This window comes from Microcebus murinus, chromosome 18 (assembly GCF_040939455.1).
Source record: "Microcebus murinus isolate Inina chromosome 18, M.murinus_Inina_mat1.0, whole genome shotgun sequence".
Taxonomy (NCBI): domain Eukaryota; kingdom Metazoa; phylum Chordata; class Mammalia; order Primates; family Cheirogaleidae; genus Microcebus; species Microcebus murinus.
Genome location: NC_134121.1, coordinates 16818786 through 16846314, shown reverse-complemented (window position 1 = coordinate 16846314; position 27529 = coordinate 16818786). Strand labels below are relative to the sequence as shown.

The following is a 27529-nucleotide window of genomic DNA, read 5'->3' as shown; positions in this document are numbered from 1 at the left end:
TGAGAGGTCATCAAAGCCCAGGGTCCCTGCAGCTTCCTGCCACACCAACCTTGACACAGCCCCACCGTCCCCCAGGCCAAGGTACAGAGTCTGAGCTGGGGGCAGGAAGAAAGGGAAACAGCAAAGGCTTTGGGGAGCATTGGGGAAATGATTGCTCCAGTCATTTCCTATGTTCTGTGGGTCAGAAGAGTGACTTGGTGACAAAACCTGCTCTACAGGATCAATAAGTGAGAAGCATGGCAATGTCGCTTGCTAGGGCCAGAATGGTCAATGATTCTCACCTCCAATACTGAAGTCACACATGCGTATTAGAAGACCCAGGACAGTTACCTACCTGGCTGAGCGTAGGCCACATGTTTGCATACCAGCAGCGTGGGCGGAGGCTGGATCTGCTCCCTGGCAACTGTAATGGGAGGCAGAGGAGGGAGGCACTGGGTATATTCACCTCTATCATGTAACTGAGCCAAAGATGACCCTGTATGTTGGCCCCTATATTGTTTACTTCTTCACAACGGGACAGCTAGCTCAAAAACCCACAGGAGCCAAACTCAGATTTTTACACATCCAATTGCTTCCAATTAAATAGTCCAGGTAAGCATATTTTTTTAGTCACTTAGAGCCTGCCTGCTTTGCATACCCTGCCAAACTGTACCCGACATCTGCTGGCCAGAGATAGGACAAACCCCGGCACTGTAGCCCAAGCCCAAGCCCAAGCCACTGCTGCCCTTGGTGGTTCTTTGACCCAGAGACACCCTTCTCATCTAGACATGTAAATCCCCTCTCCCCGGGGAGTTCCCCTGCCTTCTTCCGTTTCTGGTGGTGGCCCTAGAAGGGCTCCTGCTGTGAGGGACGTCCCCTCACAGCAACCTGTTGAAGTGCCACCCAGCTAAAGCCCATCACGCGCTACTGCCATCTTGTGGTCATTTTCCCTTTGATGAACTCAGCCCAACTTCTCACCAGGACACAATAGGAAAGGACTAATCCCCCGCCGGAAAATCCGAATGCTGTTAGGGAAGAGAACAGACTGCAGGCAGCCGAAATCCTGACAAATGTCCCCTACCGTGGGTGATGTCTAAGTCGAGACTCTCAGGAAAAAGGAAAGGCCGGAGCTCAAAGGCAATTGAAACACTTTTGACAAGAGATAGAAGCAGTGAATAAAAAATAGGAAAGAGACACCAAAAGTGCTTCATGATTCATCCCTTCTGCTTTGGAAGTATTAGGAAAAGAAATTGGCAAAGCACCTACCTCTTACTGGAATGCAATTGAACCTACCTCTTACTGGAATGCAATTGAACTTCCTCCGTTAGACTAGGTCTTCCTCCTTAAGTCTGGGTCTAAGACACACTCTCCCTGGAAGCCAACAGGGTTAAGGAAGCACAGATGTCCTCCTTGCCCTCTTTAGGGTTTCAGAGACTTGGAGCCAGTGTCCGATGTGCTATGGTGCTACCCTACCTCCCTGCGCCCACTTCAAGCTGCATGTGACGTCTGCTACCCTTCCTCTAGGGACTCCTGCAAGTATGTGCATCAGTCAGGTTTATTAATTGCAAGCAAAGGACACACTTCGACCTGAATTAAATAGAAAATGAATTATGAAAATTCTGGTCACAGAAAGTGGATGAGTAAGGGGAGCTTTTGGAGAACCAGCTCAGAGACTATGCTACCAGGACCAATGCTCAAAATCACACTGCAGAAATATCTGGTGAAGGCACCACTTGTCCTTACCCACTCTGAGCGCCACCTGCCACAACTTGCAGCCCCTGATACTGAACACTAGATGCTGTGTCGCCACGACTCTGGGGCAAGATTGTGAAGGTGCACTGCTGTCCCTACCAGGTAAAAACAAATGACTTCTGGATTCTCTGGTTATTGGGATAGAGAACGAAGCATTTTCAAGGAGCTGTGTTGATTTTCCTCAATAGATAAACACCTGGAACAGCAGCTGCAATTTGAGTTACCTCTTTTTATTAATACAATTAATACTTGTTATTTTCCAAGGCCCCTCTTTTTTTTCTGCATTATACGAATTACTAAATTAAGTTGAAATACGATAGGAATCAGTACCTCTTCATCTTTCAAGTCCTGGTGGTAGCATTAACCCTTGCCATTCCTCCAAGAATGCAGCATTGCTTTTGGTTTACTATTCCACCTATAGAGGAAACATTCAGGCTTCCTCTTGGCTCTCAGTGTGATAAAGGCTCTTACTCCGTGAGCCTGAGAAACAGTGTGAAGATTGTGATCATTGCCCAGTATGTTTACGCCAACTGCACACTCAGTGTGGAAATTGCTACAGGATGAGGTAAGAATTCCACTGAACCTACCATGAAGGAGTGTAGGTCAAATTCCCCTTTATCAAAGAACCACCAAAGTCCCATTCTAGCTAATGGGCCACAGTGGCATTCAGAAATTATTAACTCAGAGCCAGCATCCACTAATGCCTGAGAGATGTGGGTATTTCTCTGTCCCGAGTGCACTGTTACCTTAGCAAATGGCATATCCTCATTCTAATACCACCTCCCCTGTCTATTGTGTTCCTGACTTGCTCAAAAATCCTGTCTAATGGTTTCTACAATTGGAATCATCTGGAATTTTTTTTTTTAATATTGTACCAATGGCCAGGCACAGTGGCTCATGCCTATAATCCCCAGCACTTTGGGTGGCCAAGGCAGGAGGATCGCTTGATGCCAGGAATTCAAGACCAGCCTGGACAACAGACCCCATCTCTACAAAAAATTTTTTAGAAATTAGCCAGGTGTGGTGGTGTGCACCTATAGTCCCAGCTATTCAGGGGGTTGAGGCAGGAGGATGGCTTGAGTCCAGGAGTTCAAGACTGCAGTGAGCTATGATGACGCCACTGCACTCCAGCCTGGGTGACAGCCAGATCCTGTCTCTTAAATAAAATTTTAAAAAAATGTGAAAAAACAAAAACAAAAAACTGTACTGACATTCTGGTCCTATCACACAGAAAGAGATACCTTGCAAGGAAAAGCCAATTCTTCTACCCCCACCCCACTTCGTTGTGTACATTCTGTAATTAAAGGTAAATCCCAGCCAATTAAAAGTCAGCCTGAGGAAAGGCTTCCACACAAGTATGTACACACACACACACACACACTCACACACACACGCATGCATGGAAACTCAAAGCCAAAGAGATGATGAGCTAGAAAGTCCTTTCTGGAGCTTGGGGGATTGTAGGAATACTAACTGCTGGGCCAGTACCCTTCCTCGTCTCTGCTTGGAAAAGCAGCAACCAACCTGGTGGCTTCCCGGGCTCCTCACTGTCCTCCCCTCAGACGAGGTATTCAGTGAATGTCTGTGAATCGCATCTGTGACAATATCATGATTAGCAACAATTCCCAAGCCCGACTACCCCTAAGAATCATCTGGGGAGCTTTACAAAATATCCTAATGACTAGGGCTCACTGCCTGAGATACTGATTCAACTGGTGTGAGACCGGGGGAGAGAGATGGGCCAGAATGTGGGTATTTTTTTAAAAATTTCTACAGGTGATTCCAGTTTTAGAAACCACTGGACTGGGGGGCTCGATAAGGCAGAGGTTCTCAACCTTGCCTGCACGTCAAAAACACCTGGGAAGCTTTAAAAACTGGTGATTCTCCAACCCGGAGATTCCTATTTAGTTGTTGAACAGGTCTGCCTAGGTGTTAGGATTTTTTGAAGTTTGTCAGGGGATTCTAATGTGTAGCTAAGGTTGAGAACCATTAGGATAAGACAATGAATGAATGAGGAAATGAAGAAATGAATGAAATCTACAGTCTTCCACTTTAGAGCTAGAGCCACTTGTGAGTGTGCATGTGTGTGTAGTGGCAGGGCTGTGTCTACCCATAATCCTCACTGGGGAGACTGAGGCTGGTAGAGCAGAAGGGAAGGGACTCAGGTTTCGGAGGCTCTGCTCTGCGCTAACCACTGGCCTAGGTGCTTTAAATTTATTCTCTTGCTTAATCCTCACAGCAAGCCTGGGAGGCTAGGTAGTGGTACCCCCATTTTACAGACGTGGAGTCAGGGTTACATGTGTTGCCTGCAGTCACATGGTGGGTCAGTAGCAGACACTGGGCTGGACCCAGGGCTCCTGAAGCCAGTGGCAACCCCCACCCCCAGCCCCCAAATGACTGGCTCCATCTGCCCCTGGAGCTGCTTTGGCCTGAGCACCATTCACCCCCAGGGCCCGTCTGGCATCTAATTGGATCTTAGCTAACCAGCATGTCTGGGTTACATGGGGATGGGGGTTAGCACTGTTCAGGCCCAAAGCTGCAGGAATGAGAAAGACCACACAGGGAAAGGTCCCAGGGACCCAACCAGTGCAGGTCTTGGTCCCAAAGAGCTCGCCAGGGCATAGCTCTATGATCAGGGGAATGTTGGCTGGGCAGGGCAGGGCAGGTGCTGAGAATCTGTCTGCTGGACACAGGGAGTGAGTGCCAGGAATCCAGAGGCCAGGCTGAGGATGGGGCAGCAGACACCTAAGGTCTCCAGATGGCATTCTTAGGAGGGAAGAGCCGACCTTCACGCTGAGATTCTAAGCTTCGTACTTGGTGTTATCAGTAAGCAAAATCAAATTACTTTATGGGCCGGGCGTGGTGGCTCACGCCTGTAATCCTAGCTCTCTGGGAGGCCGAGGCGGGCGGATTGCTCGAGGTCGGGAGTTCGAAACCAGCCTGAGTAAGAGCGAGACCCCGTCTCTACTATAAATAGAAAGAAACTAATTGGCCAACTTATATAGAAAAAAATTAGCCGGGCATGGTGGCTCATGCCTGTAGTCCCAGCTACTTGGGAGGCTGAGACAGAAGGATCGCTTGAGCCCAGGAGTTTGAGGTTGCTGTGAGCTAGGCTGACGCCACGGCACTCACTCTAGCCTAGGCAACAAAGCAAGACTCTGTCTCAAAAAAAAAAAAAAAAAAATTACTTTATGGAATGAGAGCAGATGGTAATTGTGATCCCCCCTCACCCTTGGCAAAATAAGGAGGTGGCAACCCTATGCCACTCTCTCCATTGGGTTGCTTTGTTTCTTTTTTATCGGTCCAAGAAATCCAAAAACCTTATTTCTATCCCTAGGGGTTTGGAGACAGAAACCGACTTGTAGCAGGCTCAGGGAATGAACAGGAGGCAAGGACGCAGAGACAGCGTGTGGACACGCCTTTTTGTAGACTGGTGCTGTTCAGAGTGTGGTTCCAGGATCATGGCATCAGCATCACCTGGGAGTTAGGAAAGCAAATTCCTGGTCCCCACCCCAGACCTCGGGTCAGAATCTCCGGGAGGAGAGCCCAGCGGCCTCATTTAACAAGCTCCCTGGGTGATTCTGATGCACACCAAAGCTAAAGAAGCCCCGTCCTTGCTGGAGAAGAGGCCAGGAGAAAGGGAAGCGGCTGGAGAACAACACAGGATTAAAGGATGATTTTTGTTTTAATGCAAAAAAAAAATAAATAATTGAGCGCGTTTTTTAAAAACTTTTTTATTGAAATACAATATGCACACAGAAAAGTGCACCCATCACGAATGTACGGCTTGGTACATTTTCACAATCAGCACCCCACGTAACCCACACCCAGATGAAGAAATAACATCACCAGGATCCCAGAAGCCTTCCAGTCACCGTCTGACTTCTCGGCAGGGACTGACTGGCTTTGCCTGTTTTTGCGCTTTATGTAAATGAGAGCAGATAGCACGTGCTCTTTCGGGCCTGGCTTCTCTCACTCATGCTCGTGCTTGTAAGATCCATGGATTTCCCTGCACGTGATTGTGGCTCGCTCACTGTCATTGCTGCCGAGTAGCCCACTGTGTGACTTACATCACTCATTCTACTGATAATGGGGGTCTGGGCAGTCTTCCATCCTGGGGCGCTTACAGACGGCGCTGTTTTGCTGCGGAACAGACAGATCCTGGCGGGATGAGGGAACTAGGGGGACTCCGTTTCCGGGCTGTGGCTCCCCGCGGAGGTCTGTGGCGCCACCTGCTGGACAAGAGTCGCACAACATGCCCAGGGAGTTGCCTCCGCCAGCCACCCAAGTTGTTCCCCGGAGAAACCCAGACCTCAGAGAAGCCTCCGGTTGAGCCTTGACCCCAGCCGGAGACCAGACACCCCCACACCAGGACCTAGTCACATGCTGAGCCCTGACACAGGCCACCGTGTAGCCGTGGCTCTAATTCAAGCCCACAGTCCCTAGACTAGAGTCCTGCTCAGGCCAGAGAGCCACGGGCTGCATCCCCCAAGGGGAGGGGCCCGGCAGGTGTCCTGGACCCCAAGAACTGCGACCTTGGGGCCGCACTCCTCCTTGACCTCACTGAGCTGTGGCCCCTGACAGACAGCCACGCCACGGGAGGCCTGTGTGAGAGCCCCTCGGGCCTTGTGTCCTAATGGGGCCGGCTCACGCACAGTCTCCTTGGCCCCGTGCCCTGCCCAGACCTGTTCTAGATTCCACCACCACCCTTCCCCAACGCCACTGCCGCCTCCTACCCGCCCAGCCCTGGTAGGGCCTCTGAGACGCAGCCGGGAGGGCTGGCAGGCAGGAGGGCCGGGCGGGCACCGGGGCCATGGACCCCGCAGCAGGGCCTGTGCTCTATCAGAAGCTGCTGCTCTGGGAGCCGAGCTTGGAGTCCGGGGAGGAGGAAGACGAGGGGGAGACATTGGAGCCGCTGGTTCCCGACCCCTGGAGGCCCCAGGACTCCTCTGGGTGAGTCAGGGAGTGGTCTGGGCACCCGGTCTCTCAGGCTTGAGGCTGGCAAGACCCTCTCTCTGGAGCCCCTAAGGACAGACAGGCAAGTCTGTGCCTGGCTCAGCTCCAGGAACTCTCTGGTTGAGTGGGAGGACACCTAGGCTACAGCGTCAGACCTGGCCGAGCAGCCAGTCAGAGGGCTGTGGGTCTGAAGGGACATTTGTACCAAACCATCCCCTGTCCTGTCTGCTGCCATGTCAAAGGTCCCGTCCCCAGCCACCAGCCCCCGGTGCAGGAGGCACCTGCTAGGCAGGTGGGGACCTGGCTACCCCTGGCTGGGCCCAGCTCCCAGCCCTTTCTCCCTTTCTGCCAAGCCCCTGTCAGGCCTCCCGCCCCCCTGCTGGACTCTTCCTCTCCAGCCCCCTCTCCAGAGATGCCCTGCCCTGGCTACCTGCAGTTGCCCCAAGCTCTTTCCCACCTCCATGTCTTCACCCATGCTGTGCCCTGTTCTCCTTGGCAAATGAGTACTCCTCTTATAAAATCAAACCATTTTGGGAAACATTCCCTGGGTTCTCTCGGGGGTCTGTCCTAACCCTGGCTCAGAACCCCCCTCTCTGCAGGAACAAGGCCGGTAGGCTGCCCACAGCCTGGGCCGGACTCGCGGCAGCCCTGCTGCTGCTGGCCGTTGGCTGCTCCCTGGCTGTGTGGCAGATCCAGACTAATGGTGGCTCGACAGGAAGCTTGGGCCCTGTGGCCCCTCCACCCAGAGGACACGCACACCCCCCAGGTGTATACCACCATGGCGCTATCATCAGCCCTGCAGGTCAGTACTGGGGGCAGCTCAGGGGAGGGGGGGTCAGGGGTCACTGCTCCCAGGCCCCTCCTCATGACAGTCCCTTCCTTGCTGCAGCCACGTGCTCCCACCTGGGCCGAGAGCTGCTTGTTGCTGGGGGCAATGTCGTGGACGCAGGAGTTGGAGCTGCTTTGTGCCTGGCGGTGGTGCATCCTCATGCCACAGGGCTAGGTCAGTGACCCATGACCCCAGACAGTGACCCCAACCAAGGTCCTGCTCAGAGACCTCAAGGCTGGACCAAGGATTAAACAATGGCCCCAACCGTAGGCTGTGATCCTTGAGCCCAGGCCTGGTCAGTAACTCCTGAGCCCAGGCTCCTTCAGTAACATTGACCTCCAACAAGTCCATGACACTTCCTCTGAGGCTGCTGAGTGACCCTGACCCCAGTCCTGGCCAGTGCACCTGACCCCTGTGTGACCCCTTTGTCTTCCTGCAGGTGCCATGTTCTGGGGCCTCTTCCACAACAGCTCCTCAGGCAATGCAACTGCCCTAATGCCAGGCCCAGTACAGACCCTGGCCCCCGGCCTGGCGCTGCCTGCAGCTCTACCTACCCTGCACTTGCTGCATGCACGCTTCGGCCGCCTGCCCTGGCAACACCTGCTGGTGGGCCCCGCCACGCTGGCTCAAAAGGGCTTCCTGGTAGACGCGCCCCTGGCAAGGGCTCTGGCAGCTCGGGGCACAGATGGCCTCTGTCCACTGCTTTGCCACGCCGATGGGACACCCCTGGGCCCTGGGGCCCGAGCTACCAACCCCAAACTGGCAGCTGTGCTACACAGGGCAGCACTGGCCCCCACTGCAGACCTTGCCGGGGATGCCCTACTGAGTCTGCTGGCCAGAGACCCGGGGGTGGAGGCACCCTCTGCTGGGCCCAGGCCTACCTTGGAGCCAGCACTGCAGCTACCTATGCCCCAGGGCATCCTGTTCACCACCCCTGGCCCCTCTGCTGGCCCAGAACTGCTGGCACAGCTGGAGGCAGCTTTACCCTCTGGGACGCCCAACCCTGAACCCTGCCCCCCACTCCCGCAAACTGTTGTGACCCCTGCCAGCAGCATTCTGGCCACCGTGGACAGCAGCGGCTCTGTGCTCCTTCTCACCTCCTCCCTCAACAGCTCCTTTGGCTCTGGACACCTGTCTCCAAACACTGGGGTTCTGCTGAGCAACCTGGTGGCCAGGTCTGCAACTAGCACCTGGGCCTGCCCCCTCATCCTCCACAGCAGCCCAGATGACACTGAGGCCGATGTGTTGGGGCTGGTGGCTTCAGGAACCCCTGATGTGGCCAGAGCCATGACTCAGGCCTTACTCAGCCATCTGGCAGGGCCCCAAACCCAGGCCCAGCACCAGCAACAGGCTCAGGAAGGACAAATGGAGAGTGCCAGTGCTTGTGGCCAAGGGACCCTGCTCCAGGTGGCAGCCCATGCAGAGCATGCCCATGTCTCCAGTGTCCCCAGTGACTGCTGCCCCTTACAGGGGTTCTAACAGGGAGAGTGGGGCCTGGCAGGGAGTATAGTTGTCTCAAGCCTAAGGGCAGGAGTGGACCAGACCTAGCAACAATGGTGTGCATGAAGAGTGTGCATCTATTATGCACTCACTGCTGGCTCGGGCCCCAACCTTGGGCCTGGTCAGTTACCAGAACTTGAGTTCTAGCATACAGGACTAGCTCAATCATTCTTCAAATCACCTCCACTGGATGGAATCTCTGGCTCTTTTACCAGCTGAGAAAATTGAGGATAATGAGCAAAGAGCAACAGGTCCTGTGGCTAGTTAGCCCTGAGTCCATAACCAGCTCTGGGAAGGACAGATGGAAGAATGCTGAGCCCCTCCCTAGGCTCTGGGCCCCATGGGGCAGGGCAAGCAGAGCCCAGGGTACTGCTGGCATCTCCGTCCTCTCCTCGGGCCACCCCCTGCTGATCTCCCTCAACTGGGCTGGACACAAAATAAAGATCAAGTCTCCTGGTGGCCAGGTGCCATTCCTGCTTCTTGGTAAATTTCCCATCAGCCTTTGAGGCACCTAGTTTCAGGGCCTCCCCAATGGGCAACAGAGGTGACCAACACCCAGACAGGGGAGAGCCTGGGCTGGTGTCCTTCAGCTTCCCCTGCTCCACTCACCTTAGAAAAAGGGTTGAGTGGGTGAGTAGAAGGTGCCCCCGCAGCTTGGGTACAAAAAGACTGGAGCTGGATGTGTGGAATCTAAAGGCTTAGGTTGGCCCTGACCTCCCCGCTATGGCTGGGGTCTCCCTGGACCACAACCCTCTAAGAGAAACAGCTTCTCAACCAAGAAACAGGGGTGGCCAGCAGCACTTCCCCTCCCCCACCATTGTAAAAGGCTTCTCTGATTTAATAAAACTCTCGATCCCACCACATCTACCTCCCCCTCCAAAGAAAATTCTTCCCCAGCTCAGTCATGGCACCACAATGTACCCAGTTCTTTTAGCCTCAAACCTGGCATCCCCCTCTTTTATACCCCTCCAATATCCGATCCATCACCCACCCCACCAGCTCCAAATCGGTGTAAATAGGACCTGTCCTCATTTTGTCTTGGCCCAATCCACCATTGTCTTTAACCGGTCTTCCGCTTCCACCAGCAGACACCTGCAATCCATCCCCCACACAGCAGCCAGCATGATTTTTTAAAAACCCTCAAATGACTTCCTATCACTCTCGGAATGAAATCCACACTTCCCATCCTGGCCTGGGGTCCTGCACAACCTTGCTTCTCTGACCCTCCTCCTCAACCTCATCCCCTCCAGCCGTGGAGCCTCCCAGGTGCAATGCCTGGGATCTTGTCCATCCTTAGATCTTTGCAGGCGAGGGAAGAGTCCTTGTCACTCAGCTCTCAGCCCAAATGTCACATCCTCATAGAGGCCTTCCCTGACCACCTCCTGAAATCAGTTTTGGTAGAACCGATTGGATTTTATTTTTAATTAGCAATGTTTTTAACAGGTGATGTAGACACGGGTTTCAAAATTTAAAAGGCTCCCCCTGACCCCTGCATTCCTTCTTTATTGTCTTCATAACCACAGTATTTTTAAATGTATTTGGCTACTTTTTCATCGGCTGCCTCCTCCCACTGAAAGGAAGTCCAGGAAAGTTCCCACCACCTAGCGCGGCAGTGGCCCGCACACAGTAGGAGCTCAGTTACTGCCCAGTACTAAGTGTTGGGAGCTCAGGGGCCGCTCTGGGATTAGATAGATCCATTTGCTTCGCTTGGGTTTGTTTTCCGAGATGGGTCCTCAGGGATGCCCCCAGCGGTGTGCCAAGTGACAGAAGCCACAGCCACCCGGGCAGAGGCAGCTTGGGCGGAACGTTGGAACCGACCGAATAGAGCTTTCCGCCCGGAGTGAGGGCGGAAGGGCCGAGCATTCTCTGGCCCCGCCCTGGCTCCGCCCCTTCCCTAGCTCCGCCCCTAGTCGTTCCAACGCAGCGCGCATGCGCCGCGGCATCTTGTACCCACGTGTTTCGAGCAGCATGGCGGAGATAGATGGTCAGGACGTAGCTGAGCCTACATCTCCCGGAGAGGCGACGCAGAGCGGCGCCCTGCCTGCCGACCGCCATGGCCTGCTGCAGCACAGCCGCGAGTTCTTGGACTTCTTCTGGGACATTGCGAAGCCGCAACAGGAGACGCGGCTGGAGGCTACGGAGAAGCTGCTGGAGTATCTGCGCACAAGGCCGCAGGTATAGGGCCGGGAACTGCGTAGACCCGGACTAGGAAGTGGCGGCGGGCCCCAAGATTTGGGACTGTGGGCACCTGGTCGTGAACTTGGATGCCAAGATGGGCGAGGGAGGGCCGATTCTCGTCACTGTTCAATACGAGGGTGTGCTTGGTTCCGCAGGGGTCCGAGATGAAATACGCCCTGAAGCGCTTAATCACTGGGCTTGGGGTCGGGCGAGAAACTGCCCGGCCCTGCTACAGTCTGGCCTTGGCACAGGTGAGGTGGTGCTCCTGGCAGGGGCCCAGCCGTGCGGGTCAAAATGGTGTGGTGTGGGAGGGCGATGTCTCAGGTGTGGGGCAGGGACAGTCTGAGGGAGAAGTCTAGGGGTGGCACTGAGCTGTAGGGAGGTCTCCTCACATGGAGGTAAAGAAAGTGTGTGAGCAAGGCCTGCCTACAAAGAAGTCCAGGCAGGTGGAATGGGAAGTTGAGCAAGTTTTCTTTTTGATACCTAAGTTGACCAGCTTCCTAGGAACACTTACTGGGAGTACTGAGCTTTGGGTTGGGTTTCCTTATGCCTGTGGCAAGGGCATTCAGCTGATCATGGGCTACCCTCTGAGGAACTTGGACAACTGGAAAAGCAATTAAGACCCAGTCTTTAGGATCAGCCTGAGTGGGGCTCAGGGCATGGTGTCTGGGAATCTCAGTCGAACAATCTAGGTGCTATAGAAGTTCCTTTCTGATGGCACAGGGAGGTAAAGTTCAGTCTCCATCTGAGCAGCAGTGTTGTAAACTCAGAGCTGCTCAAGAGTGGCATGAGCAGCTTCAGAGGCATCTTTGGGCTGGGATCTGAGGCTTCCTGGGAAAAGTGAAAGAGAAACAGGAGCTTGAGTTCTGTTGGGATACAGCTGGGTAGCTCCTCTGAGTCTCTCTCTTCCTCCTGCCACAACTCCTGCCAGCTGTTGCAGTCTTTTGAAGACATCTCCTTGTGCAGCATCCTGCAGCAGATACAAGAAAAATATGACCTGCATCAAATGAAGAAGGTGAGAGTGGCCCCGGGCAGCCCCTGGGGTGGGAGAGTTGGGTGGATGCGGGGAGTACTTGGTCCTTTCTCACCTGTGCCTGGAATCCTTTTCTAGGCAATGATGAGACCTGCTCTCTTTGGAAACCTTTTTGGAGTGCTAGCCCTCTTTCAGTCGGGCCGGCTGGTGAAGGTGAGAGGTTTGGGGGTACAGAGGGTATGTGGACATGCTTGGGAGTGGTGGGTGACACTAGCAATGCGCTGATCGTATCTCTGTGGGAACCAGGACCGGGAGGCACTGATGAAGTCGGTGAAGCTGCTGCAAGCCCTGTCCCTGCACCACAACCACTTACAGGAGCAGCCGCAGAAGGCCCTGGTGGACATCCTCTCTGAGGTACGGGCTCACCGGCTAAGGGGGCTCGGGCAGCACTTCTGTTACAGGGACATTGAGAAAACTTGAGTTTATATATGAGTGCTAGTCGCTTCGGTGAAAAGAAAGAGATGTAGTTCAGTAAAATTTTACTTAATCTAGTAGTATATCTAAAGTAGTATTTCAGCATACAGTCAGCACAAAAAATTGTAGAGACGTTTTGCTCTTGTTTTGTCATAGTAAGTCTCTGAAATCCAGTGTGTGATTTACGTGTAAAGCACATCTCCATTCAGATCAGACCCGTTTCAGGTGCTCAGTGGCCCTGTGTGGCTGGTGGCTAGTGTATTAGGCAGTGCAGCTCTAGAACTGGGCCTGGCCCATGACAACATGTTTGCCGTTGTTACCTTGGTCAGGACTGGCCCCTCAGCCTCCACTGCCTGGCTTGGGAAACTGAGGTAGGCTACTAAGACCCAGCTGTCCACTTAGGGCTCCTTGTAGAAAAAATAGGCTAGTCCTCTGAGGAACCAGAGAGAGGAATAATTAAAAGGATAGCCTCAGGCCAGTTGGTATCAGTGGGATATATTAAAAACTCAGCTGCCTGGGAAGTTGATTTTTTTTTAACAGATGTCCTCTGACGATTCTGGTGCCTGGCCAGGTGGATTATGCCTATCCCACCTCAGCCTGGCACAGTGCCAGGAGACTGATGGGTAGAACAGGGCTTACCCCACAGAGGGAGAGACTAGGGGATGCTGGGAGGGAGCTACCATCCTCTAACCTGTCTCCCTATCCCTAGGTCCCAGAGGCCATGTTGCAGGAAATCCTGCCCAAGGTCCTCAGGGGCGACTTGAACATGGTACTCGGCTCCCCTGAGCTCCTGGAGCTCTTCCTCTTGGCCCAGAAGAAGGTGCCCGAAAAGCTCGAGAGCATGATGGGATCAGTCAACCTATTCTCAGATGAGAATGTGCCCAGGTGTGAGGGAGGTGGGTGGATCAGCTGTCCCTGGGGCCACCAGCCTGCCTCTGGCCAGGCCCAGGTTTGCCGCTCGGTCTGGAATTATCCCTGCTCATCTGTTAGGCGAGTGTTCCCTGAGTGCCCTCTGCCTTCTGCCCTCCTCCACAGGCTGGTGAATGTTCTGAGGACGGCTGCCACCGCTGTGAAGAAGGAGCGCAAGCTGCCGCGAATGGCTTTGGACCTGCTCCACCTGGCACTTAAGGAGGACAAGTTCCCACGGTTCTGGAAGGAGGTTGTGGAACAAGGGCTACTGAAGAAACAGTCCTGGCCAGCCAGGTACATGTGGCACTTGTTTTCTCTCCACCCTCCACCCTGTCTGTTACGTGGGGGTGGGCCACCAGTTCTGAGGCCAGGGGGACTGAGGGCTCTGACAAGGCTCTGTCCTACACCTCTTAGCTACCTGTGTTTCCGCCTGCTGGGCACGGCCCTGCCCCTACTGTCCAAGGAGCAGCTGCAGATGGTGTTGCGGGGAGACTTGATCCGCCATTATGGGGAGCACATGGTCACTGCCAAGGTGGGCACCACCCCACACCGCTCAGAAAGGCTCTTCATGCCAAGAAGGGGGGTGGGGCACCTCAGGGACCAGGGCCCTGTGCGTCCCTTCCTTCTGGGTAAGGTGGGCTACCTGACTCGGGCATGGATGGCAGAGGCCTATCCAGACCTCCCTCCACCCCTGGCCAGTCGCAAAGTAACGACAGCAGTTGACGGTCTCTTCCGCTGTTTGAGGACTATCATGCCTGGTGCCCAGACAGCTGCTGGGTTTGCTGTTCTCACCAGCTCATTTCGTGTTTGGAACTAGTGTAAGAGAGTTGTGGTTCTCATTTTCTGGACAAGGGGACAGGTTCAGAAAGTATAGAGCCGTGGTTAAGAGCTTGGGTTGGGCTTAAGCATGGTAGCTCACACCTTATAATCCTAGCACTCTGGGAAGCCAAGGCAGGATTGCTTGAGCTCAGGAGTTTGAGACCATCCTGACCAAGAGCAAGACCCTGTCTCTACTAATAATAGAAAAAATTAGCCAGGTGCAGTAGCGTGTGCCTATAGTCCCAGTTACCTGGCAGGCTGAGGCAGGACGATTACTTGAGCCCAGGAGTTTGAGGTTGCAGTGAGCTATGATGACACCACTGCACTCTAGCAGGGCAACAGAGTAAGACCTTGTGTCAAAAAAAAAAAAAAAAAAAAAGTTGGCTTGTAAGGCCAGACTGACTGGGTCCAGATCTCAGTTGTTCCATTGGGGGAGCCCTGTGATCCTAAGAATTTGCTTTTTTGTGCCTCACTTTCTTCGTCTATAAAATGACAGTAGTGGTCCGATGTAAAGAGTCCTTATGAAGATTAAATAAGCAGCCACAAGGAAACGTGTAGTGCAGTGCCTGGCACGTAGTAAGCACATGAGAAGTGGTGGCTTTTGAGCCCCAAGATGACACAGCTAGGAACTGGCAGAATAGGATTTGAACCCAAGTCGGTCTGGGCTCCTAACCGCCACTCTGCCCTGTGTTGAGCTGGGAAAGCAGCCTTACCCCATCCATTGAGGCCAAAGGAGGGGTGTTCTGGGACTGGAGGTATGAAAGCCAGAGCAGTCAGATGTAGGGAGGCCTTGTCACCAGACAGAAGTGTTGGAGTGACGGGGCTGTTGTGAGTTCAGGCTCAGCCTGCCTGTATACAAGGGAGGGGGGCGGCTGGGCCTCAGTTCAACCTGTAGTGGCGAGGCTGATGGTGCTGCGGGCGCCCCACCCCCCGGGCTGGTGAACCCAGCGCCATGCCTGATTCTTGCAGCCCCCAAGCCAGTTCAGATTTGGCCCGGAGATGGACGAGTACGTGGGCACCTTCCTGGAGGGCTGCAAGGATGACCCTGAGCAGCAGTTGGCTGTGCTGGTGGCCTTCTCATCTGTCACCAACCAAGGCCTCCCTGTCGTGCCTACTGTCTGGCGGGTCGTGCAGTTCCTGAGTCCCCCCGCCCTGCAGGGCTATGTGGCCTGGTTGCAGAACATGTTTCTGCAGCCCAACCTGGACTCCTTGGTTGACTTCAGCACCGCCAACCAGAAGAAAGCCCAGGATGCATCGCTCCACGTGTGAGTGGCCCAGGGAGAGGGCCGGGGAATCAGGAGTTGGGATCCTGAGCCTGTGGAACCCAGTGACCTGGACCCTCCATCCCATGGTGTCATGGCTCCAGACCAGAGGAAGGGAGGGAGGAGAAGATCCTTAACTCTCAGAGAAGGCCGCATTTTCCTCATGTGGTCCCATGCTGGTGATAAGGGCAGGGAGATCTTGGTTTCCTGTCTCCAAGATCAGGATAGGTGTGGTTTTTGAGCCCCAAGATGACACAGTGAGGAACTGGCAGAGTGGGATTTGAACCCTGGTCGGTCTGGTCTAACCACCACTCTGCACTATTCTTGCTATCTCTAAATGTGGCTTCTGTGACCTTGGCTTCTGCTCCCCCCCCAGGCCTGAGCGAGCTGTGTTCCGACTGCGGAAGTGGCTCATCCACCGACTGGTCAGCATCGTGGACAACATGCACCTGGAAAAGGAGGATGCTTTGGTCGAGCAGGTGGCCAGGTGTGAGATGTGCTGCAGCCCCGGCTCCCTTGGGTGTTGTGGCCAAGGAATTGGGCCCCTTGCCTGGTCCTAGTCTGGGTCCCCATGGAGTCAGGAGCCTTGGGGTTGCGTCAGTAGGGAGTAGGCACCAGGGAACCCGGGAATTCCTCAGCTGCCCAGGAGGTCTGGAGCTGCAGGTACCTGAACAGTTTGGGCTTACTCCATGCCCCGCCGGCAGACTGTGCACATTGGTGGTGTCAGGGAAGCCGTGTGCCCAGCACCGGCCTCATCTGTGCCAGACAGAGCCAGGGGCTCATGTCACCCTCACCACAGTCGCAAGAGGGGTTTTCACTAGCTCCATGTCTGCAGAAGCAGTGACGTGACTTGGCCTCGAGCACATAGCCTGTCATCTATCTTGTTTCCAAGGAAGGGGCTCTGGTTTTGTCCCCAGCATTGCCTGTCGAGCCCCTGAGGGCTGTGCCTAGAGCAAAACGGCTCCCCCTCCTCCTGGTGTCGCACCCTTGGCACTATCCGAGGAGGAGAGCCTGTGAAAACAAGCAGCTCTGAGGCAACACTGGTTGCTCCCCCACCTCCCCAGGTTTTGTTTGTTCCACGCGTTCTTTGTAACAAAGAAGCCCACGTCCCAGATCCCAGAGACTAAGCAGAAGTTCTCCTTCCCTTTGGAGGGCCAGTCCCGAGAGGTGGTCGGCAATGCCTTCTTCAGGTGAGCCCTGCACAGCTTGGGCGAGGGACGTCTGCGGGCGGGAAGGTGGCCTTGAGGACGCCTGCTCCCTCCTGTCCCGCTAAGCTGGGAACCACGGCAGAGGCCCACAGAGTTCCAGAATGTCCAGGGAAGGGTGGGAGGAGGTGGCCACGTTCGCTTGTCCAGTCCTGTGACCCCCACCCCTTGCCCAGTCTGCTGCAGACCCTCAGCACGCACTTCAAGCAGGCGCCAGACCAGACCCGGGGCGGGCAGTCCTGGGCCTACCGCCTGGTGCAGTGGGCAGACAAGCTGTTGAACCACAGCCGCGGCGTGACCACCGTGCTGCCCTTCACGACGCAGCAGCACCAGGCCTGGGACCGGTGAGCAGGTGGCATTTCCCAGGGGGAGGGGGGCACTCGGCAGTCTGACTGGCAATGGGGGTCTGAGAACACGCCCATCGCACCCCAGGATGCTGCAGACACTGAGGGACCTGGAGGCCCACTCCACCGAGGCCAGAGCTGCCGCCTTCCAGCACCTGCTGCTCCTGGTGGGCATCCACCTCTTCAAGGTACGGGGCCTGGGAGGGAGGGCTGCGTGGGTGGCTCGGGAAGGTCTGAGGAGTTGAAGGTGGAAGGTTTCCTAAGCCAGCCCTGTCATGGGTGGATTATAACCCAAGGAAAAATTATTTCACTTACTGGGCACCAGCTGGCATCTGAGCTTTCTGTGTGAGATTTCATGTAGTCTCACAATTCGAGGGAGGCACTTCTTTGTGTTTGACACGTGGGGAAACTGAGACTCAGGCAGGGTAACATGCGCTGTGTCACACAGCTACTGACGGCATTCGAAGGATCCCATAGGACCTCCCGAGACGAGCTTAGCCACGGGGAAGTGATGGCTGTGAAGGAAACAGTGCCTTTCCCAGGCAGAGGGCTCTGCTACCCTCGCAGGGAGGTGACCCAGCACTGCGGTGGCGCCGCCTCTGTGGCTCGGCAGTCAATTAGAAACGGGGTCCCAGATCTTGTGTTTAGCCCCCGCCCACCCAGAAGCGGTGGTCATGGTTGCGGTTAGCGTTTCTCCCTCTGGATCTATAGTGCAGGCCTCTGCCCCATCACGGCGTTTCAGTCTATGTCACGTTCTGTCACTTGTATGCTTTCTAATAATGGGCACTCTAGAACCTTCCTGTCTCCCTCTCTGTTCTCCCCAACGAGAAGCCATGACCGCATTTGAAGCTCCATGCCAGCAGCACATTCAACCTCTGTGGTTTCTTCTTGGCTCTTTGAACACCAATTTCTTTAAAAGTTCTCTGACGTTGTGTGAGGCCCTTTCTTACCAACACTGCTTCAGGTCCCTAGTAGCCTGAGTCAGCGGGTCTCTCATTTTCTCCCTTCTGGCCACTTGGCTGTGGTGTTTTCTTCCCAGCCTTGGGTGCTCCGAGCCCAGCCTGTGACAAGCTATGTGCGTGAAGGGTGCCATGTGCCCCTTGGGTCCTTGGCATCAGTGCTTTGATAGCAGCAGGACCCTGGTGATTGTAGGACATGTGCAGAGCCTGCCCCTAACCTGGGATCTCTGAGCTTGACTTGGACAGAGGAGGCTGCAGTTCAGAGTGTGTCAAACCGGCCGGGTGCGGTGGCTCACGCCTGTAATCCTAGCACTCTGGGAGGCCAAGGCAGGCGGATCCTTTGATCTCTGGAGTTTGCGACCAGTCTGAGCAAGTGCAAGACCCCGTCTCTACTTAAAAAAAAAAAAAAAGAAAGAAAGAAATTAGCTAGACAGCTAAAAATATAAAGAAAAAATTAGCTGGGCATGGTGGCGCATGCCTGTAGTCCCAGCTACTCAGGAGACTGAGGCAGAAGGATTGCTTGAGCCCAGGAGTTTGAGGTTGCTGTGAGCTAGGCTGCCGCCATGGTACTCTAGCCCGGGCAACAAAGCGAGACTCTGTTTCAAAAAAAACAGAGTGTATCAAACCCTTGGATAAAAGATGCAGCCCAGAGGACGACAGGGACCTGCCTGGTCACATGGCCCGGGAGCTGGAGGGCAATGGCCAGGGCCTTGGGCTCCTGTTCTGGCCTTCTTGCTGCCACCCTGGCCTAAACATTGAAGCTGCCTACTGTGCTGTGAGGGGAGTCTGCCACTGGGGTGCTGCAGGTCACATAGGGTGTTTTCAAGAGTCGTCCCCCGGCCCGCCACTGGCTAGAGTCTGGGCTCGACCCCCTCAAAACCAACGGCTTTCAAGTCTATCTCTGATACCAAGTGAGATGTAGGAGGAATAATCTGGAATTACAAACCGGGAAGCGGGGACTTGCTGACTTCTCTGTGACCCTGACTGTCATCGTCAGGCTCTGTGTCTGGGTGTCAGTTGGGCTCTGTGTTCCGGTAGGCTTTCAGATCCTGTGACTGCGTGTTGGGTGTGAAAAGCTGCGTAGCTCTTGGGCTGTCTCCTGGGTCTGGCTGGGGTCTTCCATTCAGGATTGTAAGGGTGACTGGCCAGGGCGGGGTGTGGCCAAGTGTTCACCAGCTGCTCCCGCTTGGCCAGGCCCTGATTCTGTCCTGCCCTGTCCATAGTCCCCTGCAGAGTGCTGTGACCTGCTCAACGACATCCAGACCTGCATCAAGAAGAGCCTGGGGGAAAAGAGCCGCCGGAGCCGCACCAAGGCCACCAGTGGGTCATTGCTCCTGGGGTGGGACAGGCAGGGCGTGTCCTTGGACACAAGAGGGGCTGGAGTGGGTGACCAAGTTAGTGGTGCTTTGCCCACGCTCAGCCCTCCCCGCCGTCTCAGACTCCCAGGAGCCGGCGTGGGTGGAAGTGCTGGTGGAGATCCTGCTGTCCTTGCTGGCCCAGCCCAGCCACCTGATGCGCCAGGTGGCCCGGAGCGTGTTTGGCCACATCTGCCCCCACCTGACCCCGCGTGCCCTGCAGCTAATCCTGGATGTGAGTTGGGAGCTCTAGGCTGGGGCCCACTGAGTACCACGCTGCCCCAGGGGTGCCCATCCTCCTCCAGGCCACCTCTCAGCGATCCTGCAGTCAGGGGACAAGTCTGTCATGGAGGTGCTAGTGGGGGCAGCCGTCTTTCCTGGGTCCATTTTCGTCCCTGAAAGGGGGGCCAAAGGCCCGACTGGTCAGAGGTGGTTGTTGGGAGTGCCCTGTGATTGGAGGAGTGCCGGGGGCCAGGGCAGCAGAAGGGACAGTGGCTGGGCATCCGTCCTAGGTGCTGAACCCCGAGACAAGCCAGGACGAGGATGAAAACGTGGTGGTCACCGATGATTCTGATAAGCAGCAGCTGGAGAACACAGAGGTACCTGCCAGCAAGGGCCAGGGCGGGCGGCAGCGTGGGCAGATGTGTGGTGGCCACGGGGCAGTGTGATGCACCCACCCCCACAGGACGAGAGCGATGACAGCGAAGACAACAAAAATGCGGAGAGCGAGGACGAGAGTGAGGAGGAGGAGGAGAGCGAGGAGGAAGATCGCGACGGGGACGTGGACCAGGGCTTCCGGGAGCAGCTGATGGCCGTGCTGCAGGCCGGGAAGGCGCTGGTGAGCAGGCGCCTGGGGGTGGCTCGTGTGCCTGCCCGAGGCCAGGCTGACAGCCGGGCTCTGTCCCCAGGGTGGCGCAGACAGTGAGGACGAGGAGGAGCTGGGGGACGAGGCCATGATGGCCCTGGACCAGAGCCTCGCCAGCCTCTTCGCGGAGCAGAAGCTGCGCATCCAGGCCCGGCGCGACGAGAAGAACAAGCTGCAAAAGGAGAAGACGCTGCGGCGGGACTTCCAGATCCGAGTGAGCCAGGGGCCCGCCCCTCCCCACTCCCCTACGCGCACCTGTGGGCTGACCGTCCCTCCCCACTCCCCTGCACGCACCCGTGGGCTGACCGTCCCTCCCCACTCCCCTGCACGCACCTGTGGGCTGACCGTCCCTCCCCACTCCCCTGCACGCACCCGTGGGCTGACCGTCCCTCCCCACTCCCCTGCACGCACCCGTGGGCTGACCGTCCCTCCCCACTCCCCTGCACGCACCCGTGGGCTGACCGTCCCTCCCCACTCCCCTGCACGCACCCGTGGGCTGACCGTCCCTCCCCACTCCCCTGCACGCACCTGTGGGCTGACCGTCCCTCCCCGCCGCAGGTGCTGGACCTGATCGAGGTGCTGGCAATCAAGCAGCCCGAGAACCGCCTGGTCCTGGAGCTGCTCCAGCCGTTGCTGCGCATCATCCGGCGCAGCATGCGCACCAGCAGCTCCCAGCAGGAGCAGGAGCTGCTGCACAAGACGGCCCGCATCTTCACGTGAGCGTCCTCCGCAGGCCCCGGGCGCAGGAAGGCTGGGCCTTCGCAGCTGCCCGTCTAGATGAGCAGGGAGGGTAGAGTCAGGATTTGAACCCAGGCCCCTGTGACATCCACCTATTCTCCCCACACTTGCCCTAGAGCCAGGGTCCTCAGGCCCCTGACTCATCCCTGCCCTCAGGGTAGATGGGAAGCCCCACTAGGCACCGGGCAGGGACAGTCCTTAGTGGGGCTGTGGTGGGGGTGGCTGGGAGATGGTGGGAACACACGGTAGGGACACCCAACCCCGTTCTGGGAGCTATGGTGGGGGGGGTGCCGTGCACAGGCTGACCCTAGCAAGCTGGTGCCACAGGTGTTTTAGCAAGAGCATTGGTTGGGAAAGGGTGGAGAACGGTTTGGGAGGGGCCGGGCTTGTGGCAGGGAGGTGATTACAGGTGTGGGAGACACAGACCTGCCTTCCAGAGCTCAGAAAGACTAGGGACCTAGGACCCCAGGTGCACAATGAGGGGGGTAGGGAGCACAGCTGCCACTGCACCCCAAACATATCCCGTGCCAGCCCCAGGCCACGCTTTCTCAGTAGTTGTTTTGCCACCTACTTGGATAATGTCTAATTTGTTGAGTCTCCTGCCTGTCACCCTAGTCTGTCCCTAGCCTTGCAGGGACACATGGGTTTCTGAGCACAAAAACCCTGGTCTTACTTTTTAAAGGCTTGTACTGTCCCACAAGATGTAGGGTGTGGGGCCTAGGGTGCAGCCTCTGCCCTGGGAGCTTCTCCCCCAAGTGCACCGTCTGCCCAGCCCTCTGCCCACACATCCTCAGAGCAATCTGCAGGTGGCCCTGGGCCGCCTTCTGCGGCCTTGGTCAGTCCCTTTTCTTTTCTGGGTCTGTGTCACCACCTGTGGAATGGGACTCAGGTTGGCTCTGCCTGGCAGGGAGCAGGGTGGAGAGAGAAAGTTGTGACCAGCTCTGCCCCCACTGCCCCACAGGCACCACCTGTGCCGTGCCCGGCGCTACTGCCACGACCTGGGGGACCTCGTGGAGACTCTGCATGCCCAGGTGGAGCAGCTGGTGCAGCAGGCCAGCCGCCAGGCCGACTCCTCCGTGGCCCTCTACCACTTCAACGCCTCTCTCTACCTGCTCCGGGTCTTGAAGGGCAACAGTGGTGAGGGGTGTGCTCCTGAGACCCAGAAGAAGCCAAGAGCCGGCACTAACACTATCCCCAAGCCTAAGGGCCCGCAGGTGAGCAGGGCCTGGCCCAAGAGGGCTGCAGGAAGAGCCACAGGCATTTCACAGCAGGGAGGGGAGGCCATGACTTCTTGTGACCCAACCCTCGGCCCTGAAGGCAGCCCTGGGACCCCTCTCCTGGCCTCACCCAGCTCTCTCACCTGTCCAGACCGCCAGCTGCCTGGACTTGAACTTTGTGACCCCGGTCTACTCATCAGCACTGAGCTCCTTCCTGAGCAAGCGCAACAGCCCACTCACGGCTCCCATGTTTCTCAGCCTCTTCTCACGGCACCCAGTGAGTGTTTGGGCCTGCCCTGTCCTCTCAGGGCCCTGCCCAGCCCAGTCCCCACCTCACTGCTCCTGTCATTCACCGCCTCCCCACCTCACTGCTCCTGTCATTCACCGCCAGGTGCTCTGTAAGAGCCTGCTGCCCGTCCTGGTCCAGCACATAGCAGGCCCGACGCGACCTCGCCACCAGGTAAGCAGCTTCCCAGATCCTAGCCCGGGGCCTGTCTGAATTACCCACTTAACCTACTTTTTATTGGGTATTTGTGAGGCCCCAGAGCGCTGCCCTGGTGAATGAGGGCACGGCTGTCCCTGCCCACTGGCCTTGGCTGCGGCACATGCTCTCTGAAGGAGGTGGTGGCAACAGGGGCAGGGGGGCAGGGCCACCTGTGCCTATCTGGCCTGAGCCCTCCGGCTCCCGAGAGCTTGTGCTCTGGCCTGCACAGGGGGCGCCCTGGCAGTGTCTGCTCAGGGGCAATCGAGGACAGACAGGCTGGAGGAATGTGGCACTAAGCTAGCTACAAGCAGGAGCTGTCCCAACCTGAGGCCCCACCTCCATCCAGCTGGGAGCCCTGCCTGCCTCCAGGCCTCTGTGTCCCCCACCTGCCCAAGAAGGCACGGGAGCCATGACCGCAGAGCTCAGAGCAGCAAGCGCCCCTCCCGCACAGCCTGGAGCGGGAGGGGCCTTCCAGGAGCCCAGTGGCTGCTGAGCGCCCATGGATCCCTGAGGCCAGGCTCCTGGTAACCGCATTCTCGTGACCCAGGCCCAGGCCTGCCTGCTGCTCCAGAAGACCCTGACCATGCGGGAGCTGAGGGCGTGCTTTGAGGACCCTGAGTGGAAGCAGCTGGTTGGCCAGGTCCTGGCAAAGGTCACTGAGGTAACAACCCCAGCGGGAACGGCTCTCTGGGAACCAAGGAGCAAGGACCACTTGGAACCTGAGCCTCGGGCGGCTGTGGGATTTGGTGTTGGCCGGGAGATGTTTCCTCCCTGGGAAGTGGAAGGGCACTGCAGCCTCAGCGGGCCCCTCCTCCCTAGAACCTGCGGGCGCTGGGGCAGGCGCAGACCAAGTCGGAGCACCAGAAGGAGCTGTCCTCCCTGGAGCTGCTCAACACTCTCTTCAGGAGCATCAACCACGAGGTGGGGCGCAGGCTCGGACTGAACAGGCGTCGTGCGGGGATCCCTGGGAGGGGGCCGTGTGGGAGAGGTCCTGGGTGCGGGGTGGGGTGCCGGCACCAGGCTGTCTTCATCAGGAGAGTGGAGAAGCCGTGGATGGAAGGAGTGACTTGGGAAGGGCAGCCACACTGTCCCTGTGGGGTGGGGGTGACAGGGTGTGTTGTTGTCAGGTCCGGCGAGAAAGCAGAGAGGGAGCTGGAGGGGATTCCGGGTGGGCGGCAGTTGGGGGGAGGCAGCTTTCCAGGAACAGGCAGGGCGTGAGCCTGGGAGGCAGCTGCAGGTGGGCGTGTGGCTCCCCCAGTCTGGCCTGGAGGGAAGGTCTGGGAGTCCTCGGCACAGATGCTGGCCAGAGCCCAGGTGGAGGGCGAGCTTGCCAAGAGCACGCTGGCTGGCGGGAGGAGGCAGACTTGGGACAGGGGCCTGCAAAACAGGGTAGACGTGAGGGAGCCAGGAGAGCGGGGTCTGGGAGCTGGTGGGTTTCAAAAATAACCCCTTCTGTGCCGGCAGGGTGGGAGAAAGGGTTTGGCAGACTGGAGGTGACTGAAGGACGCCCTCAGAGGTGGGCAGGGTAGGGCAGGAAGGAAGGACACCCAGGGGCTCTTGTGTCTTCCCGGGGGTGAGAGCAGTGATTTACAGGCAGGAGTGGCTGAGGCCTGGGAGGGTGGGGGTCACTAGCAAAGTAGCAGCCAGGCCAGGGTGAGAGGACCAGGGCCAAGAGCCCGGGAGAGGCCCTGCCCCCTGCCTTCCCACAGCAGCTGTCGCCTTCCCACCCTGCAGAAGCTGACCTTGGACCTGACGGGACTCCTGGGCGTGCTGCAGGGCCAACAGCAGAGCCTACAGCAGAGCCTGCGGCAGGGGGCGCACTCCACCGGGTCCAACCGCCTCTACGACCTTTACTGGCAGGCCATGAAAGTCCTGGGAGTCCAGTACGTTCTGGAGGAGGACCCGCATCTTGGGAGGGGGCTAGAAGCGCTTCACACCGCCACACATGCACGCTCTAAAGTGCACACTCAGCCGTGGGAGCTTTGGGCAGCGTGGGTCCCCTAGGACTGTGAAGTGAGGGTGGCTCCTGCCCTCACTGTGCACCTCACTACCTTTCTCACTTTCCCCCAGGCGCCCCAAGTTGGAGAAGAAGGACACCAAGGAAGTCCCCAGTGCCGTCCAGAGCCCCGTGAGCATGAAGCGGAAGAAAAAGGGGTTCTTGCCAGAGACCAAGAAGCGTAAGAAACGCAAGTCAGAGGATGTCACGCAAGAGGAGGTTGCCAAGCCTGTGGCCACTGCTGAGGAGCAGTCCCCCAGCACAGGCAAGAAGAAGAGGAAGAGGACAAAGGCCAAAGCCCCAGCCCAGTCCCAGGTGAACGGGACACCTGCTGTCAAGCGTCCAGCCCCGGACACCTCCACCCTGAGCCCCAGCACCCCTGCCAAGACCCCAAAGCTACAGAAGAAACAGCAGAAGCCATCCCAGGTAAATGGAGCCGCTCCCGTGTCCCCTACGGAGCCTGCAGTCAAAAAGAAGCATCAGAAGGCTCTTCCCAAAAAGGAAGTCTCAGGAAAGTCACCGCAGTCCGCCCTGCCACGGAAGAAGGCCAGGCTGTCTCTGGCCAGCAGGAGCCCCAGCCTGTTGCAGCGTGGGGCCAGGAAGAAGAAAGTGCAGGTGAAGAAGGTGAAAAGGTCCTGAATGCAGCCTCCCCCCCAGCCCCTGCCTCCCCAGCCCTAGAGACTATTTTTTCACCATGATTTTAATTAATAAACAAGCCAAAGCCAGAGGCCCTCACTCTGGCACTGGGTGGTGGGTCTGTTGTCAGCCCGCCAGAGTGCCCACGGGCAAGCACAGCCTGAGCTGACCTCCCAGGGCACAGAGAGGGCCCCCACTCCTGCCACCCAGCTGGCCTGATTCTCAGACCCCAGAAGACACGCCCTACACGGAGCTGGGGCCTTGGTCCCCGGGGCAGGCTGGGCCAGGCACTGGTGTGTAGGAGGGTTGGTGTGGGTTGGCACACTGGCCAGGTCACAGGTGTGACCACTCCTCCTGTCCCCACCCCTACGCTGTTTGCAACCAGGAAGTGATTTAAATAGGTTTATTTTTTCATTTACAAGAGGAATATATTTGGCTTCTCTCTTAAGACTCTGAGATTCACAATCAGCAGCTCTAAAAAATAAAGGAGCAGTTTGGCTTCCGGAAGGAAGAGGAGGCAACACTTGGACCTGGTTCTTGTACAACAAGAAAACATTGCTGGGGCCCCGGCCGAGGCTGGGGTGGGGGTGGAGGCCAGGCTGGTCTTTGGGGGGTACCACCCCCACCCCACCCCCTTGTTAGGCCCGCAGGGTGCCCCAGAGCTCGGTGGGTGGGTATTCCACTAGCTTACACACCACTAAAGCCACAGCCAGCCAGTAACTAAGGGGCGGGAAGAACGCTGTCCCCGCTGGCTCTTGGGGTCTCCTATGTATGGCCACAAGGGCCCCAGACCAGAACCACCTTGATTGCAGCAAATGTGCAGGAAGGGTGTGGAGCTGGGGGGATAAGCTCCCCGAAGAGGGGATGGGGCTGGTGTGGAGTTGGCAGCTGCACCCTGGTGTGTGTACAGACAGTAGTGGGGTGATCAAAAGCTGGGGGAAGGGCCCGGCCCCTTGGGCTCAGTGTATGTGGAGCAGCGGCAGCCAGTGTTGGGGGCAGGGTGGGCCTCAACCTCTACCAAGCTCATCCCTGGAGCAGGAAGCTTCATGGATAGCTGTTTCCTCCAGCAGCCAGAGTCCTGGCTCCTGCCCCATGGATTCTGGGAATGGTCCCCTGGGCCCTGCCCCTGGAAAAGTCTTAGCCCAGCCTGGGGGAGGGAGTGGGTTCCTGGCTGGGAGGGGGTGGACAGTAGAAGCACTCTAGGGGCCTGCAGGGATGGACTGGTGGGTAATTCCCAAAGATCTTGAGCCTGGGGGCATGTGTGGTGTACGGCTGCTGCCAGGGCCTTCACCCCTGGTGATGCCAGCTCTGGGGATGGTCCCCAGCTAGGAGACCTCCAGGCTAAGAGCCAACCCAAGGCAGGGAGATAAGTGTCCTCCAAAGTGGCCAGCTGGGCCAGGAAGTGCCCAGCGACTTGGATGCCCAGTTCCATTTGTCAGGTTGAGTCCAACACCCCAAGGTCAGAGGCCCAGCTGAGAGGCCTCTGCCCTCAGTGAGCCTCAGAACCTGAACTGGCGCTCTGAGACCGGGGCCATCTCCTCTCCGTACAGGCCAGGATCTGTTGGGTCTTCAAAGCTGTAGATGGTGCCCTGCCCAGCAGGCTGTGTGGGAAAGTCCAGCCCCTTGGCCCTGTGGTCCAGGGAGGGCAGGGACTTGCCCAAGACCATATAAGCTGGTGATAGGCCAGGCTGTCGCGATATACCCAGTCGAGGCTGTCTTCTCCCTTGGCCCCAAGGGCCCTGCAGCCCAAACTCAGGGCTGGAAATCTGCCGCACTTCGTGGCCCCAGTGCACACAGCCTTCCAGGTTAACTGACGACACAGCCTCTTCTTGGAACCAGGGCCACTCCGTGGGCCTGGGCCAGAGAGGGTGGGTGCCCAGCCGTGGATGGCACAGAAAGCTTTGGGACAGCCCAGGGGGTCCAGGGTGCTGTAGGGCACCTCCCAGACTAGGTAGAAGTGCGAGTTCTTCGTTGTCCCAGCGGCACCTGCAGGGAGGGGTGTCAGGTGAGAAGTGGAGCTTTGGGGGACCCACTCCAAGGCTTCCCTCCGTTTCCCTTGCTGTATGGAGAAACAAGCCTTGTGGGCTTGGGGCTGTGAC

General features: G+C 57.1%; 3 protein-coding genes across 7 annotated transcripts in view; 2 read left to right on the top strand and 1 right to left on the bottom strand.

Annotated features, from left to right (window-relative positions):
• Nucleotides 1–6475: 6475 nt before the first annotated feature.
• GGT6 (gamma-glutamyltransferase 6) lies at nucleotides 6476–9468 on the top strand. 2 transcript variants are annotated; one of them, XM_012779149.2, is made up of 4 exons: nucleotides 6476–6684; nucleotides 7287–7489; nucleotides 7577–7690; nucleotides 7956–9468. In XM_012779149.2, exons 1-4 carry the CDS (start codon nucleotides 6545–6547, stop codon nucleotides 8993–8995), a joined length of 1497 nt encoding a protein of 498 aa, XP_012634603.2. In that variant the 5' UTR covers nucleotides 6476–6544; the 3' UTR covers nucleotides 8996–9468. The 2 variants fall into 2 exon arrangements, with proteins under 2 accessions (XP_012634603.2, XP_075850053.1); XM_075993938.1 differs by having other exon boundaries at nucleotides 8546–8798.
• Nucleotides 9469–10965: 1497 nt separating this feature from the next.
• MYBBP1A (MYB binding protein 1a) lies at nucleotides 10966–25951 on the top strand. Of its 4 annotated transcripts, XM_012779184.3 has the most exons (26): nucleotides 10966–11191; nucleotides 11350–11445; nucleotides 12126–12209; nucleotides 12306–12380; nucleotides 12474–12581; nucleotides 13351–13526; nucleotides 13677–13844; nucleotides 13965–14082; nucleotides 15339–15634; nucleotides 16008–16118; nucleotides 16696–16821; nucleotides 17013–17180; nucleotides 17269–17368; nucleotides 19363–19459; nucleotides 19578–19729; nucleotides 20007–20093; nucleotides 20180–20332; nucleotides 20403–20573; nucleotides 20918–21075; nucleotides 22059–22311; nucleotides 22466–22591; nucleotides 22706–22774; nucleotides 23346–23459; nucleotides 23618–23719; nucleotides 24533–24681; nucleotides 24869–25951. In XM_012779184.3, the coding sequence occupies exons 1-26, from the start codon at nucleotides 10985–10987 to the stop codon at nucleotides 25431–25433; spliced, it is 4029 nt and encodes a 1342-aa protein (XP_012634638.2). In that variant the 5' UTR covers nucleotides 10966–10984; the 3' UTR covers nucleotides 25434–25951. The 4 variants fall into 4 exon arrangements, with proteins under 4 accessions (XP_012634638.2, XP_075850350.1, XP_075850349.1 ...); XM_075994235.1 differs by having other exon boundaries at nucleotides 13677–14082; XM_075994234.1 differs by having other exon boundaries at nucleotides 13351–13844.
• The window catches only part of SPNS2 (SPNS lysolipid transporter 2, sphingosine-1-phosphate), a 35557-nt gene continuing 33847 nt past the window's right edge, over nucleotides 25820–27529 (bottom strand). The window contains exon 13 of the mRNA XM_012779185.3: nucleotides 25820–27416. The gene's annotated coding sequence lies outside the window, so the exon portion shown is untranslated. The remainder of the gene's footprint in view (nucleotides 27417–27529) is intronic.

Coding starts and splice junctions, on each gene's coding strand:
- GGT6 (XM_012779149.2), top strand. CDS start 6,545: ATGGACCCCGCAGCAGGGCCTGTGCTCTATCAGAAGCTGCTGCTCTGG. Junction 7,490..7,576: donor CGCTATCATCAGCCCTGCAG/GTCAGTACTGGG, acceptor TCCTTGCTGCAG/CCACGTGCTCCCACCTGGGC. Junction 7,691..7,955: donor TCCTCATGCCACAGGGCTAG/GTCAGTGACCCA, acceptor GTCTTCCTGCAG/GTGCCATGTTCTGGGGCCTC.
- MYBBP1A (XM_075994233.1), top strand. CDS start 10,985: ATGGCGGAGATAGATGGTCAGGACGTAGCTGAGCCTACATCTCCCGGA. Junction 19,460..19,577: donor GAGCCGCACCAAGGCCACCA/GTGGGTCATTGC, acceptor CCGCCGTCTCAG/ACTCCCAGGAGCCGGCGTGG. Junction 21,076..22,058: donor AAGACGGCCCGCATCTTCAC/GTGAGCGTCCTC, acceptor ACTGCCCCACAG/GCACCACCTGTGCCGTGCCC.